Source organism: Antechinus flavipes, chromosome 4 (assembly GCF_016432865.1).
Source record: "Antechinus flavipes isolate AdamAnt ecotype Samford, QLD, Australia chromosome 4, AdamAnt_v2, whole genome shotgun sequence".
NCBI lineage: Eukaryota > Metazoa > Chordata > Mammalia > Dasyuromorphia > Dasyuridae > Antechinus > Antechinus flavipes.
Genome location: NC_067401.1, coordinates 141,777,474 through 141,792,734, shown reverse-complemented (window position 1 = coordinate 141,792,734; position 15,261 = coordinate 141,777,474). Strand labels below are relative to the sequence as shown.

General features: G+C 35.1%; 1 protein-coding gene across 1 annotated transcript in view; it reads left to right on the top strand.

The window, feature by feature from the left end:
* The window catches only part of LOC127560376 (leucine-rich repeat-containing protein 37B-like), a 63,151-nt gene extending 47,890 nt beyond the window's left edge, over positions 1 to 15,261 (top strand). Inside the window, exons 9-14 of the mRNA XM_051994900.1 lie at positions 148 to 1,886; positions 2,311 to 2,415; positions 13,022 to 13,080; positions 14,521 to 14,572; positions 14,657 to 14,802; positions 14,966 to 15,261. Coding sequence (XP_051850860.1) covers positions 148 to 1,886; positions 2,311 to 2,415; positions 13,022 to 13,080; positions 14,521 to 14,572; positions 14,657 to 14,802; positions 14,966 to 15,002 — 2,138 coding nt within the window. The 3' untranslated portion in view covers positions 15,003 to 15,261. The remainder of the gene's footprint in view (positions 1 to 147; positions 1,887 to 2,310; positions 2,416 to 13,021; positions 13,081 to 14,520; positions 14,573 to 14,656; positions 14,803 to 14,965) is intronic.

Sequence of the window (15,261 nt, the reverse complement as noted above, 5' to 3'; positions counted from 1 at the left end):
CTTTTTATTTTGTTTGCTTAACTTTTCTTTCAATTATGTGTGAAAACAATTATTAACATTCCTTTTTTTTTCTCATATTTTAGTTTTGAACTCCAAATTTATGCACTAGCCTTCCATTACATAAATTGGTCTCTTAATTCTTGACAGATCAAAAAGAATCCATAGAAGATATACAAAGACAGTTCACAAATACATTGCAATCCAGAACAAAGAATTCAAGTATTGAACTAAACCTACAGCCTGAGAAAGTGTATATAGATAGTGGTATCTATTCTTTACCTTTGCTAACTGAAAAATTAAGTTCTAATGGTGAAATCGATCTTCTTGATGCAGCAGCAAAGTATTTGTTGCCAAACCTCCCAAAGGGTAAAGTCAAAAATATAGAATTGAAATTACTCCCATTTATTAAGACACTTAACACCCATTTGCGAAATGGAGAAAAAACTTCAAGTTCTTCAACAACTCAAACATCGTGGGCCTCGTTTGATCCAATACAGATCAATTTGTCTGATGAAATTCAATTGAGGAAACTTTATTTTGTGACAAATTTGCTAGAAACCTATCTTCGAGAAAAAATGTATTATATTAAAAACAAGCATGAAAAACATGTCAAAGCTAAATATCCAGTACTTCGAAAGAAATGGAAAACCTTCACCCTGGAAAGAAGCAAGAAATGTGATGAAGTGTCTGGAAAATGCAGCCAGCCCCCAGCCAGCAGTGAAAGAAAGGCAGTAGATAGGGGAGTGGATGCCTGCAAGGGACAGTTTTGCACAAAGATGAAGCTAGTGGAAATAGGGAAAGTCAGGAGCAGTGAGAAGAGCAAGGAAAAAAAGCATTCAGAAGGTACTTACCACAAAAGGGTGCAGGGAAAACAGGAAAGTGTCAGATCCTCTCTGAAAAACATTGCCAAAGGAAGGACAAGAGTTTTGGGGCAAATTGTGAAAAGGCTACGAAATCAAGGCTGGCACCCCCGTGTAGGCTCTCTTTCAACTGCCAATCCCCTGGCAGCAACATTGGAGGACAGGAGCAAATCGGATGGTTTAACACATTCAATTACTACTTCAAAAAATGCAAATAAAAGGCCTAAGTATAAGGCACAAAAAGAAAAACATGGAATTGGCACAGCATTTCAAAAAGACCACAGTGTAGTCTTACCTTCTAATAAAAATCATATTTTTCATAAAACAAAATCCCGTATAGCCAATGTATTCCCCAAGACTAAGCAGAGCCAGAAGGTAAAAAATAAACTTTCACAAAATAGATGGTTACATAAAAACCCTGTTTACACAGAGCCGAGAAGCCTTATAAATAATCCTTCTACAAAGGTGGTTTCACTTGCTTCAGAAAGCAGAATGTCAGCCAAGACTTTGAAAGGGAGTATCCCAGCAAAGGCTTCTGAAAGATACCCTACAATAAAGACTCCTTCAGAAAAGACTACTGCCGCTTCCAGACAGGAGGAAGAAGTCATTTTAGATAGTTCTTTGTCAGCTGTTCAACCAATCAACAAAACCCACTGGAAATATAAAGGGAAGGATAAATTTCTACCCAAATCAAAGGGCCGCAACTCTTCTAATTTTTCTGCTTCACCAGAATCGTTTGAAATGGAACTGAACCAACGGTTACAACCTCTAATTCCCAATGAAGCAATGAGGAACCTCATTTCCCACGTTGCCGGAACTTTACAAAAGGATTGTGTGGGGCGTAAGATGCAACTGGCCTGTACCAAGCTCATCTCAAAAACGGGTCTCTTGATGAAACTGCTCAGTGAGCAAGAAAAGATGGAACAGAAACTTGAGCATCAGGATTCCAACCTCTGGATAGATGAGACAGACCTCAGTGACAGCACTGACCTGCAAAAGGCCCTAGGCCAGCTGCAAAAAGATGAGGTAAATCTGTCTTCAGAAATGGAGATACCTATATTTCAAAAATAATTAATTTTTAAAAATAGAGTTCTAAGACAGCTGGAGTTGATTAAAAGATCAAGTAGGTAGTCATGGCTGTGAATTAGAATTATTTAAATGTAAGAATTAGGACAATTAGGATATAATCCAGTCCTTTGATTTTATAGAGCCCAATAACCCTGAAAAAGCCAGTGAGTGCTTTAGTTTGCTCATTTACAAAATTTGAATATTAATCCTAGAGCAAATAATTAAAAGTAACAAATATAAGCAGTATATGTATTGCATATAACTAGATGATCTAGGAGGCAATTTGGATAGTTTCCAATATATGTGTACATACATATTTTTTGAAACTGTCTTTCACTTTTTGTTTCATTTGGTTTTTTGAAAAGTGCTCTTTTTTTCATAGATGACAAAAGACACTACAGGATTTGGCTATAACAACAAACTTCTCTTGGCCATCTCAGTGACAGTAGTGGTAATGATCATTATTGCTGTGATTTGTCTCATTGAGGTAAGAAAAGCATTTTACTCAATTTCCAAAATATATACTGTGTTTATAATGATTTAGAACCCAGTCACTAGAAATCAAAGTTGGTATGGACATTCATATTTTCCTGTACCTAGGGAGAATTGGGAATCTCTAGATGCCAGTTGTTTATTCCAGGACTTTGGACATGGTTTTTTACTCTTTTAGAATAAAAGCAAGAATCCACCAAGGCTAAAAGGGGTGTTCAGTTTCTAAAGGTTAGCATTTCTGTGGGAAGGGATTAGGTCAAAGCAACCTGAGGAAAGGCTTCAAAAGAAAGGAAGAAGTGGGGAAACCAGAAGCCAAGGCCACCAAAGCCAGCTCTGAAGCAGGGGGTGAAGCTGATGGAGGAAGAGGGTCAATTGGCACTTGAGGTGACATCAACCAGAAAGATAGATCATCCTGGGTTTGTGCCCAAGTCTTCACATACAATTCCCCTATACTTGTGATATCCCCTCAGAATTGCTAAGGTAACTCCTTTTTTGCTGGCATCTCCTGAAGCTTTTCTGGAAAATTTTTGTTCCTCTTGCCTTAGATTTGGGAATCTGAATGATTGGAAGTCATAGTTTTTCCAGAGTAGGGCTTCACTATGACCAAGAGGTCGGTCTTTATCATGATAATGATTTTCATGCCTTTGAGGTCTACCTTTCTCTTACTAGGCCTCACTGATAAGACCAATGTAATTATAAACTTCAGCACAGAATTTCTAGCAGAAATAACCTCTGTGTATGAGTAAATTGTGATCACTTAAATTTATAAGCCTTCCTTCAAATAAAGTTTGAGTAAGAGTCATGTAATGTGTCTTGAAATATGCTACTAGAATAGTGGAGAAATTAGAAAATTCTATTACTTAGGTTTGAAGTAACTAAGATCATGTAGGGGGAGAAAGTACCACCTACCCTAATTGGGCTGACTGTTTTTATATCTGAAACCAGTAATTAAAGTAGCAACCAAGCAGAGATGTACTAATAAATAGCAACCAGCTTTCCAGAAGGAAAAAAAAAAGTACCCATACCATACTTTTAAAATATTAACTGCATTTTTTGAACATTTGATCAATTTCTTAAATCTAGACAATCAATAAAACAATAAATCAATACCTGACTTGTAGCTTTTGCCAATTATTTTTTATTTAACAGTACTTTATTTTTTTTTCCAAATAGAGTAAAGATAGTTTTCAACATTCATCTTTATAAGATCTTAAGTTCCAATTTTTTTTCCCTTTTTCCCCAAGACAGGAAGCAATCTGATACTCATTATGTACAATCATGTTAAATGCATTTCCATGTTGTGAAGAAAACTCAGAACAAAAGGAAAAATGCACAAAGACAGCAAAGTGAAAATAGTGTGCTTCAATCTACATCCATAATTCTTTTTCTGAATGTAGTTGGCATTTTCCATCACTAGTCCTTTGGAATTAATTGTCTTGGAACATTGCATTACTGAATAGTTGATTATCACATAATACATGATGTTATTGTATAACAATGTTCCCCTGATTCTGTTCACTTCACTCAGCATCAGTTCATATTAGTCTTTACAGGTTTTTTTGAAATCCCCCTGCTCATCATTTCTATATTCATATCATATTATATTCATATACTACAACTTGTTCAGCCAATCCTCAATTAATAGGCATTCCTCAATTTCCAATTCCTTGCTACCACAAAAAGAGCTGGTATAAATATTCTTGTACACATAGATCCTCTTCCTTTGGAAGGGTATGCACAGTTTGATGGCCATTTGGATATAATTCCAAATTGCTCTCCAGAATGGTTAGATCAGTTCACAACTTTTCCAGCAATGCATTAGTATTGCCATTTTCCTATATCTTCAACATTTATCATTTTCATTTTTTGTCATATTAGCCAGTCTGATAATATGACCCCAGAGTTGTTTTAATTTGTATTACCTTAATCAATAGTGATTTACCACTTTTTTTCATAAATCAATAGCTTTAATTTCTTCATCTGAAAACTGCTTGTTCATATCCTTTAATCATTTGTCAGTTGGAGAATGGCTTGTATTCTTAAAAATTTGACTCTGTTCTCTCTATATATTTGAGAAATTAGACTTTTATCAGAAACACTGACTGTAAAAATTGTTTCCTACATTTCTGCTTTCCTTCTAATCTTGGTTGCAATGGTTTTGTTTGTGCAAAACTTTTTTTTATTTAAAGTAATCAAAATTATCCATTTTTCATTTCACAATATTTTCTATCTCTTGTTTGACATAAATTCTTCCCTTCTCCATAGATCTGGCACATAAACTATTCCTTTCTCTTCTAATTTTCCTTTAATGTCTAAATCATGCACCCATTTCAACTTTATCTTGGTATATGGTGTGACTTATTCGTCCATACCTAGTTTCTGCTATACTATTTTCCAGTTTTCCCAAAAATTTTTGTTGAGTTTTATCCCAGAAGCTGGAGTTTGGGTATTTATCAAATAGTAGATTAATATGGACATCTATTATTATTTCTTGTGTACTTAACTTAGTCTATTGATCTATCACTCTTATTCTATTGATCTACCACTCTTTATTTTAGTCAGTACCAAAGAGAGTCTTGCTGTTTTATAATATAGTTATAGATTTGGTATAGCTAGGCCACCTTCCTTTGAATTTTAAAAAATTAATTCCCTTGATTTTGGCCTTTTGTACTTCCAGATGAACCTTGTTATTATTTTTTCTAGCTCCATAAAATAATATCTGGTAATTTGATTAGTGTGGCATTGAATAAGTAAATTAATTTAAGTAAAATTGTCAATATTATTATTTAAGTTTGGCCTACCCCTGAATAACTGATATTTTTCCAGTTGCTTTGTTGTATGAAAAGTGCTTTGTAATTTTGTCTATATAGTTCTTGGGTAATATTGTTTATTGTTATTTTAAATGGAATTTTTCTGTCTCTTACTTCCAGACTTCATAGGTAATATATAGAACTATCGATGTTTTATGTGGTTTTATATAATTTCTGAAACTTTGTTGAAATTGTTATTTCAAGTAGTTTTTTAGTTGATTCTCTTATTGCTAAAGTTATTATTTATAGTACAGTATTGAATAATAGCAGTGATAATATGGGCATCTTTGTTTCACCACTCATCTTTTTGGAAAAGCTTTTAACTTATCCTTATTATATATAACACTTGCTAATGGTTTTAGATAGATAATGCGTATCATCTTAAAGAAAATTCCATTAATTCCTATGTTCTCTAGTGTTTTTAATAGGAATGAGTGTTGTATTTTGTCAAAAGTTTTTTCTGTATCTATTGAAATAATTATGTGATTTTGTTAGTTTTCTTATTGATCTGTTCAATTACACTGATAGGTTTCTTAATACTGAACAAGCCTTACATTCCTGGTATAAAACCCACCTCATCATAATGTATTATCTTAGTGATAAATTACTAAATTTGCCCTTTTCATTTTTGATATTAGTAATTTGAGTTTTCTTTTCTTTTTTTCTAATCAAATTAATCAGATTTATCGATTTTAATAGTATTTTATTTTTCAACACTCATTTTTGTAAGATTTTCAGTTCCAATTTTTCTTTTCTCCCTCTTTCCATTACCTCTCTCTCCTCCCCAAGATAGCACGCAATCTGATATGTTACACATGTAAAATCATTTTAAACATATTTCCATTTTATTCATGCATGAAAGAAAAATCAGAAAAGGGGAAAAGCACAAGAAAGAAAAATAAACAAAAATTTAAAAGTGCAATAGTACACTTTAATTTGCATTCAGTCTCCATAATTCTCTCTCTGGATGCAGATGGCATTTTCCATCTCAAGTCTATTGGAATTGTCTTAGATCATCACATTGATGAGAAGAATCATGGCCATCATAGTTGATCATTACATAATCTTGCTGTTACTGTATACAATGTTTCCTGGTTCTCACTTCACTAATCATCAGTTCATGTAAGTCTTTCCAGACTTTTCTGAAATCAGCCTACTCATCATTTCTTAAGATTTGTGCATATTTTATAAGTGTTTTCATAAAATGAGCTCTTTTAGTGCTCAATTGGGAATTTTAAAATTTCTTCTTTTTCTAGCTTTTTTTAGTTGCAGGCCCATTTCATTGATCTCCTCTTTCTCTTATTTTATTCATGTAAGCATTTAGAGATATAAAATTTCCCTTAAGAACTGCTTTGACTGCATTTCATAAGGTTTGGTGTGTTGTCTCATTGTTATTGTCTCTAATGAAATTTTTGGCTATTTCTACTATTTGTTGTTTGACCCACTAATTCTTTAGGATTACATTATTTAGTTTCCAATTAGTTCTTAGTCTATCTTTCTATTGCTTTTTATTACATGTAATTTTTATTGTATCATAATCTGAAAGGGATGCATTTAATATTTCTGCCTTTCTGAATTCTGTTGTGAGAATTTTATGCACTAATCATGCCATCTACTACCGTGAAAATATATATATCTTTCTATTCCCATTCAGTTTTTTCTAGAGGACTGCCATATCTAATTTTTCTAAAATTTTATTTATCGCCTTAATCCCTTTGTTTGTTCCAATAAGAGCTTTCTTGTTTATTCTGTAGTTAGATTTATCTAATTCTGAGGAGAGGTGGAAGTACCCCACCAGTATTGTTATGCTATTTCTTCCTGTAACTTACCATCTCCTCTAAGAATATGGATGCTATACCACTTGATGCATATATGTTGAGTATTGCTATTTCTTCATTGTCTATGGTCCTTTTTGGCAAGATGTTGTTTTCCTCCCTTATCTTTTTTAATTAGATCTATTTTTGCTTTTGTTTTGTCTGTTTTTAATTCAGTAAAAGAATAATATGTTCTATTCCAGTTTTTTGCCTTTACACTATGTGTATCTTTCTGCTTCAAATGTGTTTCTTGTAAACAACATATTACAGGATAAAGGATTCTGGTTTTTTTGGTTTTTAATCCACTTTATTATTCATTTTTGTTTTATGGGAGAGTTCACCCCATTCACATTCAGCTATTACTACTGTATATTTCCCTCCATCCTATTTTCCCGTTTATACTTTTCTCTCTCTTTTCATCCTGTCCTTCCATACTAGTGATTTGCTTTTAACTACCACCTCCCTCAATCTGCCCTCTCTTCTATTAACCTCCCTTTTCTTTCCCCTTTGTCCTCCTATTTCCCTTTGTATAATCCTGCATGTAGCAGGACTTTGGATATTTGAATTGTTTTTTTCTGGCTGTTTTGGAATATTTTCTCCTTTGCTTGATAATTTTGGAATTTGGTTAAAACATTCCTTGGCGTTTTCATTTGGGGATCTCTTTCAGGAGGTGATTGGTGAATCCTTTTGATACCTATTTTACCCTCTGATTTAAGGATTATCAGGGAAGTTTTCCTTATTAATTAAAAAAAAAAAAAAAAAAAAACCTCTCCAGGCTCTTTTTTTTGATTCAATAGACCAATAATTCTTAAATTACCTCTACTGAATCTACTTTCCAGGTCACTTGTTTTTCCAATGAGGTATTTTACATTTTCTTCTATTTTTTCATTGTTTTGATTTATTCTTGATGTTTCATTGAGTCATTAGCTTTTACTTGCCCAATTATAATTTTTAAAGAAATTGTTTTCTTCAGTTAGCTTTTGTATCTTCTTTTCCATTTAGCCAATTTTATTTTTTAAGGAGTTGTTTTCTTCAGTCAATTTTTGTGCTTTTTCCAAGCTGTTGACTCTTTTATTCTCCTGCATAACTTTCCTTTCTTCTCCCAATTTTTTCTTTTGCCTCTCTTGATTTTTTAAAATCCTTTTTGAGCTCTTCCAAGTAGATTTTTTGGGCTTGAGACTAATTCATATTCCCTTTTGTGGCCTCATACAGAAGCATTTTGATATTTTTGTCCTCTTCTGAGTCTGTTTTCATCTACTCTGTTGCCATAGTTCTTTTCTCTTCTTATTCATTTATTTTAGCCTATTTCATGGCTTTGGGAGTTGAGCTCTGCTCCTGGGTCACAGGGGGCCTGGTCATTGGGCTTTTCATTCCCAGGCTTCAGGTGCTTGTGGTTTGCCATTGTACTGGGGCCCGCCTGGCTTAGTCACAGCAGTTTTCCTGTTATTAGGATTAGGGTTTGCCTTTTGCACAGGGACTAGAGACCTCACAACTGGTCTACTGAGCAAGATTGAGAAGCCTCAGTTGCTGATCTGAGAACTGGATATTCTGGCTTGGATATCTTCAAACTAGGTGGTTCTTACTGCTGTTCCTGAAAATAACACTGCCCCTGAAATTACTTTGTTTTAATTTTGCATGCATGCATATATACTTATATATGTACATGTTGTATTCATCAAAAAATTCCTTAAGGATGAAGAATGTTTTGTTGTTCTTTTGTATTTGTAACCCCACAGTGCCTAGCTCAATATCTGTCATATTTTAGCTGATTAACATTTGCTTTTTGGTTGATAGAATCAAAATACATTTAATCTGTCTTTGAATTTACCTCCTCCTGCTAACAGGATTAATGTTCTAGTGCCTGGCCTCTGTCTGACTTAGAGTTAAAACAAAACAAAACAGAACCAAAAAACCTTTAATTCTGCTAAGTCCCTAACTGTCAACTTAGATCACTCTCCTCCTCTGAAAATAAACAAACAAACCTAGAGAGAGGTGGATTACATTCCAACAAAAAGGAGACTATATGGGTCTGAGGCAATATACTTAACTCAGCTCCCTAAAATTTGGCATGTGGGGAGAAGCTGGAAACTCCACCACATTCCCTTTATTCCTCATTCCTGCCATTAACATGCCATTAATAGCCCAGTATAATGGAGAATAATTTTAGCACTGACAGAGCACTCCAAGCACAGACATAATTTTTAAGGAGGTACAATATTATCCCCATTTCACAGATAAGGATATGAAGGATCTAGCCTGTTCAATGTATAGATGAGGTAACTGAGACCCATAAGAATCAGGGACCTGCCCAAAGTCACACAAGAAGAGGAATGTCCACCAATCTCTTTGTAGGAGGAAAACAGAATGCAGTAACTTAGTACTGACAGTAGAGTCCGCTGGGAGATGCATATTCAAGCCTTCTTGGGACTTAAAATAGTTTGCACAGTGATGTGAATTAACCATTTCAAATGTTGCCTGGAATTTCATTCTGGCAGCCTCAGAATCCACTGTTTTTCTTTGTCAAAAGACTGATCCTACTGTTGCTGCTACAAGTGCAGCTAAGTCCCAGGGAAGCAAGCAGGGAGAAACAGTGGAACTAATAAAATTGATCCCTAGGCCAGGCAGGAAGAAGACTCTGATTGAGATCAGTTTAATTTCATGGCTACACCCTCTGTGGAAGTAATCCAGTCAGAAATCCAGTCAGAACCCTGAGGCTAAATTTTCCCTATAAATCTACTTATGGCTTGTGCCATGTTTACTGCACTCCTTTGGGTGGGTCCACCACAAGATGTCTCTTCTCCTGATCCCAGTTCTCCTCCTTACAGCCAACTAACTCTTTTAGGGTGCTAAGGCCCTTTCAGAATCTACCCTGCCAGCTCAGGATATTTCCTTTCCAGCTCAAGATATTTCCTTTCTCCTGGTAAATGATAAACTCCACTAATGAACTTGCCCTTTCCATAAAGCCCCTTGCATATGGTCTCCCACTCTATCATTTTGTAACTTCTCCTAAATAAACCTATCTTTTACCAAAGAGAATACCCAATGTGAATTCTTCACATCTAATATTTGATGTTTCTCCTAAAGCACATCACTTGGTGCTGAGTCATCAGCCACATCACAATCACTCTGTGAAGAGGCTGCCCTTGCTGCCAGCACTTGAAAGCGTTCCAGGATTATCTCAATATTCTCAAGATCACATACTAAAGTCAAGCACAGGAAGAGAGGTGACAGCAGCCAGGACTTTCCTGGGATGAGCCCTGGTGGTTAAATCCACACCCTATGCTGATAAGTTTTAAAATCCACTTACTCTGACCCAATATTTCTATACAACTGCCTTTCACATGTTTCAAACTGGATGTCTAATAGACATATTAAGCTAAAGATGTCCAAGGAGAACTCATTATCTGTACATAGTATAATTTCTTGGAGTCCCAGGTGACAGTGGGGTGAATCACATGGACACCAAAAGTGAAAAGCAACCCTGAAAAGTGTCAACCACCCCTCATGCCCGAGGCACTAGTCTTCCCTGAATACCTGTATACACACCCCTATCTCATAAGCTTCCATGAATTCCACTACCATTTTCATGCTAACTCCAAAATCCACGTATCCAGCTCCCAGTTCTTTACTGTGTTTCAATTCTTTATTTTCATCTGTCTATTGGACATCTTCACAGGGATGTCCCAGAGGCACCTCAAACTAAATACGCCTAAAACTAAATTTATCTTTCTGATATAAGGTAGGATCCTTGAAGGCTAGAATCACTTCATTTTGGTCCATGTACCTTCCACTACCTGGCACATAGTAGGTACTTGATAAATGCTTGTTAACTGATTTTTATCCTAAATAAATCCACATTTTTTCCCCTAAATCCCTTATTTCTGTGGAGGGCACCATCATTGTTCTAGTTACCCAAGTTTGCCACTTTAGAATCTGAATTATCCTCAACTCAATTCACTTATTGCTCCATAAACACTCTCCCCACCCCATTTTTACCTTCCCTTACTATAGAGAGCAGCAGCATCTCCCCAGTCCCTCGGGCTCTCAATCTAGGGGTCATCCTGGAGTGCTCAGTATGTCTCATTGCTAGCTGCACCTCCCTCATCCAATCCCCATATTCAATCTGCTGTGAGGGCTTCTGATTTTCTGATCCCTCCTCCTCTCCAACATTGCCATCATTCTAGTCTTCCTTTTTGGAATAAACAGTATCCAAAAGGAGATTCTGATTCTGCAGATCATTTTGATGTCAAAGGCTAGTAGAGCTGCCTTTTAAGAGAGTAAAGAGAAAGTTCAAATCAGATTGGAAAAAGATGAGAAAGTTGGAGAAGTGATGGAGTTCAAGTAGCTCATTGATAGATTTGATCTTAGTAAAAAGATACAAAAGAGGATGGTCTGTAGTGTCACTGTGGGAAATGAAACAGATATTAAACAGGAGGATAAATGAAAAAAAATGAGAAAAATAGAAGTCATGGTGAATAATAATCCAGCTGAGGCTTTGTAAAGAAAACTTGTCTTAAGAGCTCTTCTATAACAACTGGTATGGCAAGAAATTTGAATGGTAGTGATTCTCCACACCTGAGAATTATTCAAGTAGAAATTTAAGGAGATGAAGAGTCCTAAATTGTAGTGCATTGCTGTTGAAGTGGCTTAAGCCACAAAGAAAGGAAACCATAAGAGCTTGGATTGGTGAATATGAAAACAGTTAAAGAATTTATGAAGAGGATATGAGGTAATTGAATACATTTAACAATTACATATTATGAAATATGGTAGAAATGTAATTAGCAATATTGATGTCTGATGAATTTGGAATGAAAAGACTTGTGTTCAAATTCTACTCTGCCACTTACAGCTTGTCACCTTAAGCATTTAATATCTCTGGGCCTCAATTTCCAAAATTACAAAATGAGATGATCTCAAGGTCCCCTCTATCTCTAAATCTTACACAGTCAAATCAATTTTACAACTTGAATATAACAACTGACTAGAAAAGGATATTTTATGGGGACACAAGGCCCAAGGGAGATCCCTGCACTGGTAGGGACGTAGAATAGAGACTTTGAAATACCAGCCCTAAAATACACAAGGGATCAGTATCTGGCACCTTTAAATTTTAGTGAATTATTCTTGTTGACTCTAAAGTCTAGTTGTCCTGTGCTACTAAGTAAATACTTCCAAAATGTAATTTAAATAATTTTTAAATTGTATACTTTAAAATTTATTTTTGCTTCTTCTAAAATTTTGTGCTCTGTGACAATATCCCATGTGTCTCATTCAGTAGCTCAGAGTGAAAGATAATATAATAGTTCATATTTTATTAAGTTCTCTTTTGGGAGGGGGAGGAGTAGAGTTGCTTTAAGTGAAAAAGCATTTGAATTCTGATGAATTGGAATGGGCAATCAATCTTTCTCCTGAGAACTAACAAGGAAACTCACCTACCACCTGTGTCAAAAAAGAAGCAGGAATTATGTTTTTGGAAAGTGTTTTTTTTTCCCTTGCTATGAGGAAGGATACAATGAAAGTGGAGTAGAAGAGTAATAGGTAAGGGGAAAATTTAAAACAAAGCTTTATTTATTTTTTTAAGTGGCTATTTAAAAAAATAACCAAGAGAAATAATAAATGTATGGTTTACTTTCCTTGCAACATGACTGTGAGATAGGTGATACAAGTATTGAATTATTTCTATTGTATTAATAAAGAAACTCAGCTTAGCAAGGTTAATTGACTTGTACAGGGTCACACAACCACTGTCTGAATCTGGATTTCAAATCTACTATTGTTTTCAGTATTCTGTGCTGTTATTAAAAAGAGAAGTTCAAAGAGAGCAAAGACAACCTATCTACAATTACTGGCATACAAATTGACATGCTCTCAGGAATCATTAGATCATTCAATCAGAAATTAATTAAAATTCAATGTAACAAATATTTATAAAAAATCAAATAATAATTGATAATGATATTTTCTTCTGAAACAGATTTGTTCCCATAGATCAAGAACTTCAAAAACTGAAACAAAACACTCATTCAACTTATGGTAAATATCACTGTCTTTTCAAAAGATGATTGTGCGATTTTTGTAAATATTTTTAATAGAATGATAGAGCTGGAAATTAGCCTGCTCAACCTCTTGTGTCTTTATGGATTAGCAAATCAAAGCCCAAATAGGGAAATTACTTACTTAAATCTACAAATACACATCAAACCAGTTTTAAAACTGATTCATTCCCAGTCTTCCTCAAATTAGACCATGGTGCCACATTTGCCTTTCCAAATCCCTAGTTTATTTTCTGCTTTTTCATCTGTTCTTGGGTCCCAGAAGAAAAGAAAAAATAGATATCACTTAGCAGCCTAACAGACCTCACCTAAGATTGGTAATGGTCCTTTATCTCTCACGGCTGCTTAATGTCAGACTGTCCATGCTCCCCCCCACTTCTCAGAATTTGACAAGATGTTCATGTCTTCATTTTGATAGTAAATCAAAAAAATTCAAATTCAAAAAGAAATTCAAAATTCAAAAAAAGTCAAAAAGAAAAACTCAAAAAGTAAAATAAAAAAAAAATTGATAGCAAAATCAGTCAGTTTTAAATGTCTTACTATTACTAAGAGTCTGCCCTCCCTCAGTGCTCCCTTGCAGAGACTTTGTAAACACCACCAGTGTGTCTAAGAGGGATAGGGTGGGGGAGTGCATCAAACAAAACCATGGACTGAGTTTTCTCCACTAAAATAAACTAGAAGCTAACCTTGTCAAAGATGAGAAAGGTACCCTTTGGGGTTGGGATGGCTGTTTTAGGATCAGCTGAATAAAAGATAAGCTGATCTTAGCCTTCATTTTAATTCCCTGCTCTTTTAGTCAGAGCTTTAAAGAATCGTATAGTTTGACCTCTTCATTCCACAGCTGAAAAAACAGACCTACAGAAAGGGTTAAGTGACTTGCTCAAAGTTAAACTGCTAATTAGTAGCTGAGCTGAAATAAGAACCCAGGTGAGGGAAGAGCCACAATCAGTGCTCTTTCTGTTTCTCTTTGTTACTGCCAAACGTTATTGTGGAAAGTGTTACTAATTGGATGCGGGCATCCACTTGATTGTGAACTGATGAAAATAAAACTATGTAAATGGCATTCCACTTCCCATCCCAGATGGGGGTAGCAGTAAAGATGCAATTTGGATTGGATTATATTTAACAGGAACTCTTATACAGTGTCTATGGAAAATCCAACTTGGCCTTGGTTTAAGCCCTGTCTGAAATGGGTACTATGTAAGGTTTACTTTGGTGACCTTCAGGAGATCCTAGACCAGAAGCCAGGTAACCAGTACTTCAGGTCCCCTCTCTGCATTGTACTTGTTTTCATGATGCTCCTCTCAAAGTACTATCTTTGTATATTATCTTGTAATAATAGTGACACTTGCCCAACAAGTTACAAGACTGAATTACTAAAAGATTATATGAATTGCTAACCATTTTGTACTTTTTCAAGGAGATTTTTAACATCTTTCCATAAGAAGTCTTCCAGAAAAAGTCTCGAAGAGGTAAGCTTGAGTATTTATTGACTCTAGCAAGGACTACCAGCAAGGAAAACCTTCATACAAAGTGAAGTCTATTGTATCTTCTAGGATGGGGATGTCTACAAAAAAGGAAAGCCCCTCTGGCTGAAGGATATGTATCGGCCACTAGATGCCACACGCAAAAAGAACATGGCCCAAAAGCTACGTGACCAAGACTCCTCTGATGAGGATGAAATTTTCACCCAAGAGGGAAGGTAAATTCTTAATAATGGGTATATTCAGTGAGTTTCCACGTATGTGGTCTGATCAGAAAATAAAAAGGCAATATCCTCTTAGAGACCACAAGAAATAAGAGGTTTTTGTTTTGTTTTGTTTTGTTTTGTTTTGTTTTGTTTTGTTTTGTTTTTTTGTTCCTAGGAATGAAGGAAAAAAGAGCCGCGAAAAGAAAAAATGAAGATTAAAATAAAGCCTCAGACAGAGATTCATCAACATTATTTTGTGAATATTGGTTTCTCAACAATATTTGTAAAATTCTATTTTTATCATATTAAATGCATACGATCCACTTCCAGTTATGTGATCAAGAAGTAAAATGAAATAATGACATCTATTTTCAGCAAAAGAAGGGATGGTCTTCGTCAGACTTTTTGGATCAGGGTAAGAAAAGGCAAAGATCTTTGAAATGCCTACATAAGCTTGATACTTGGTACACT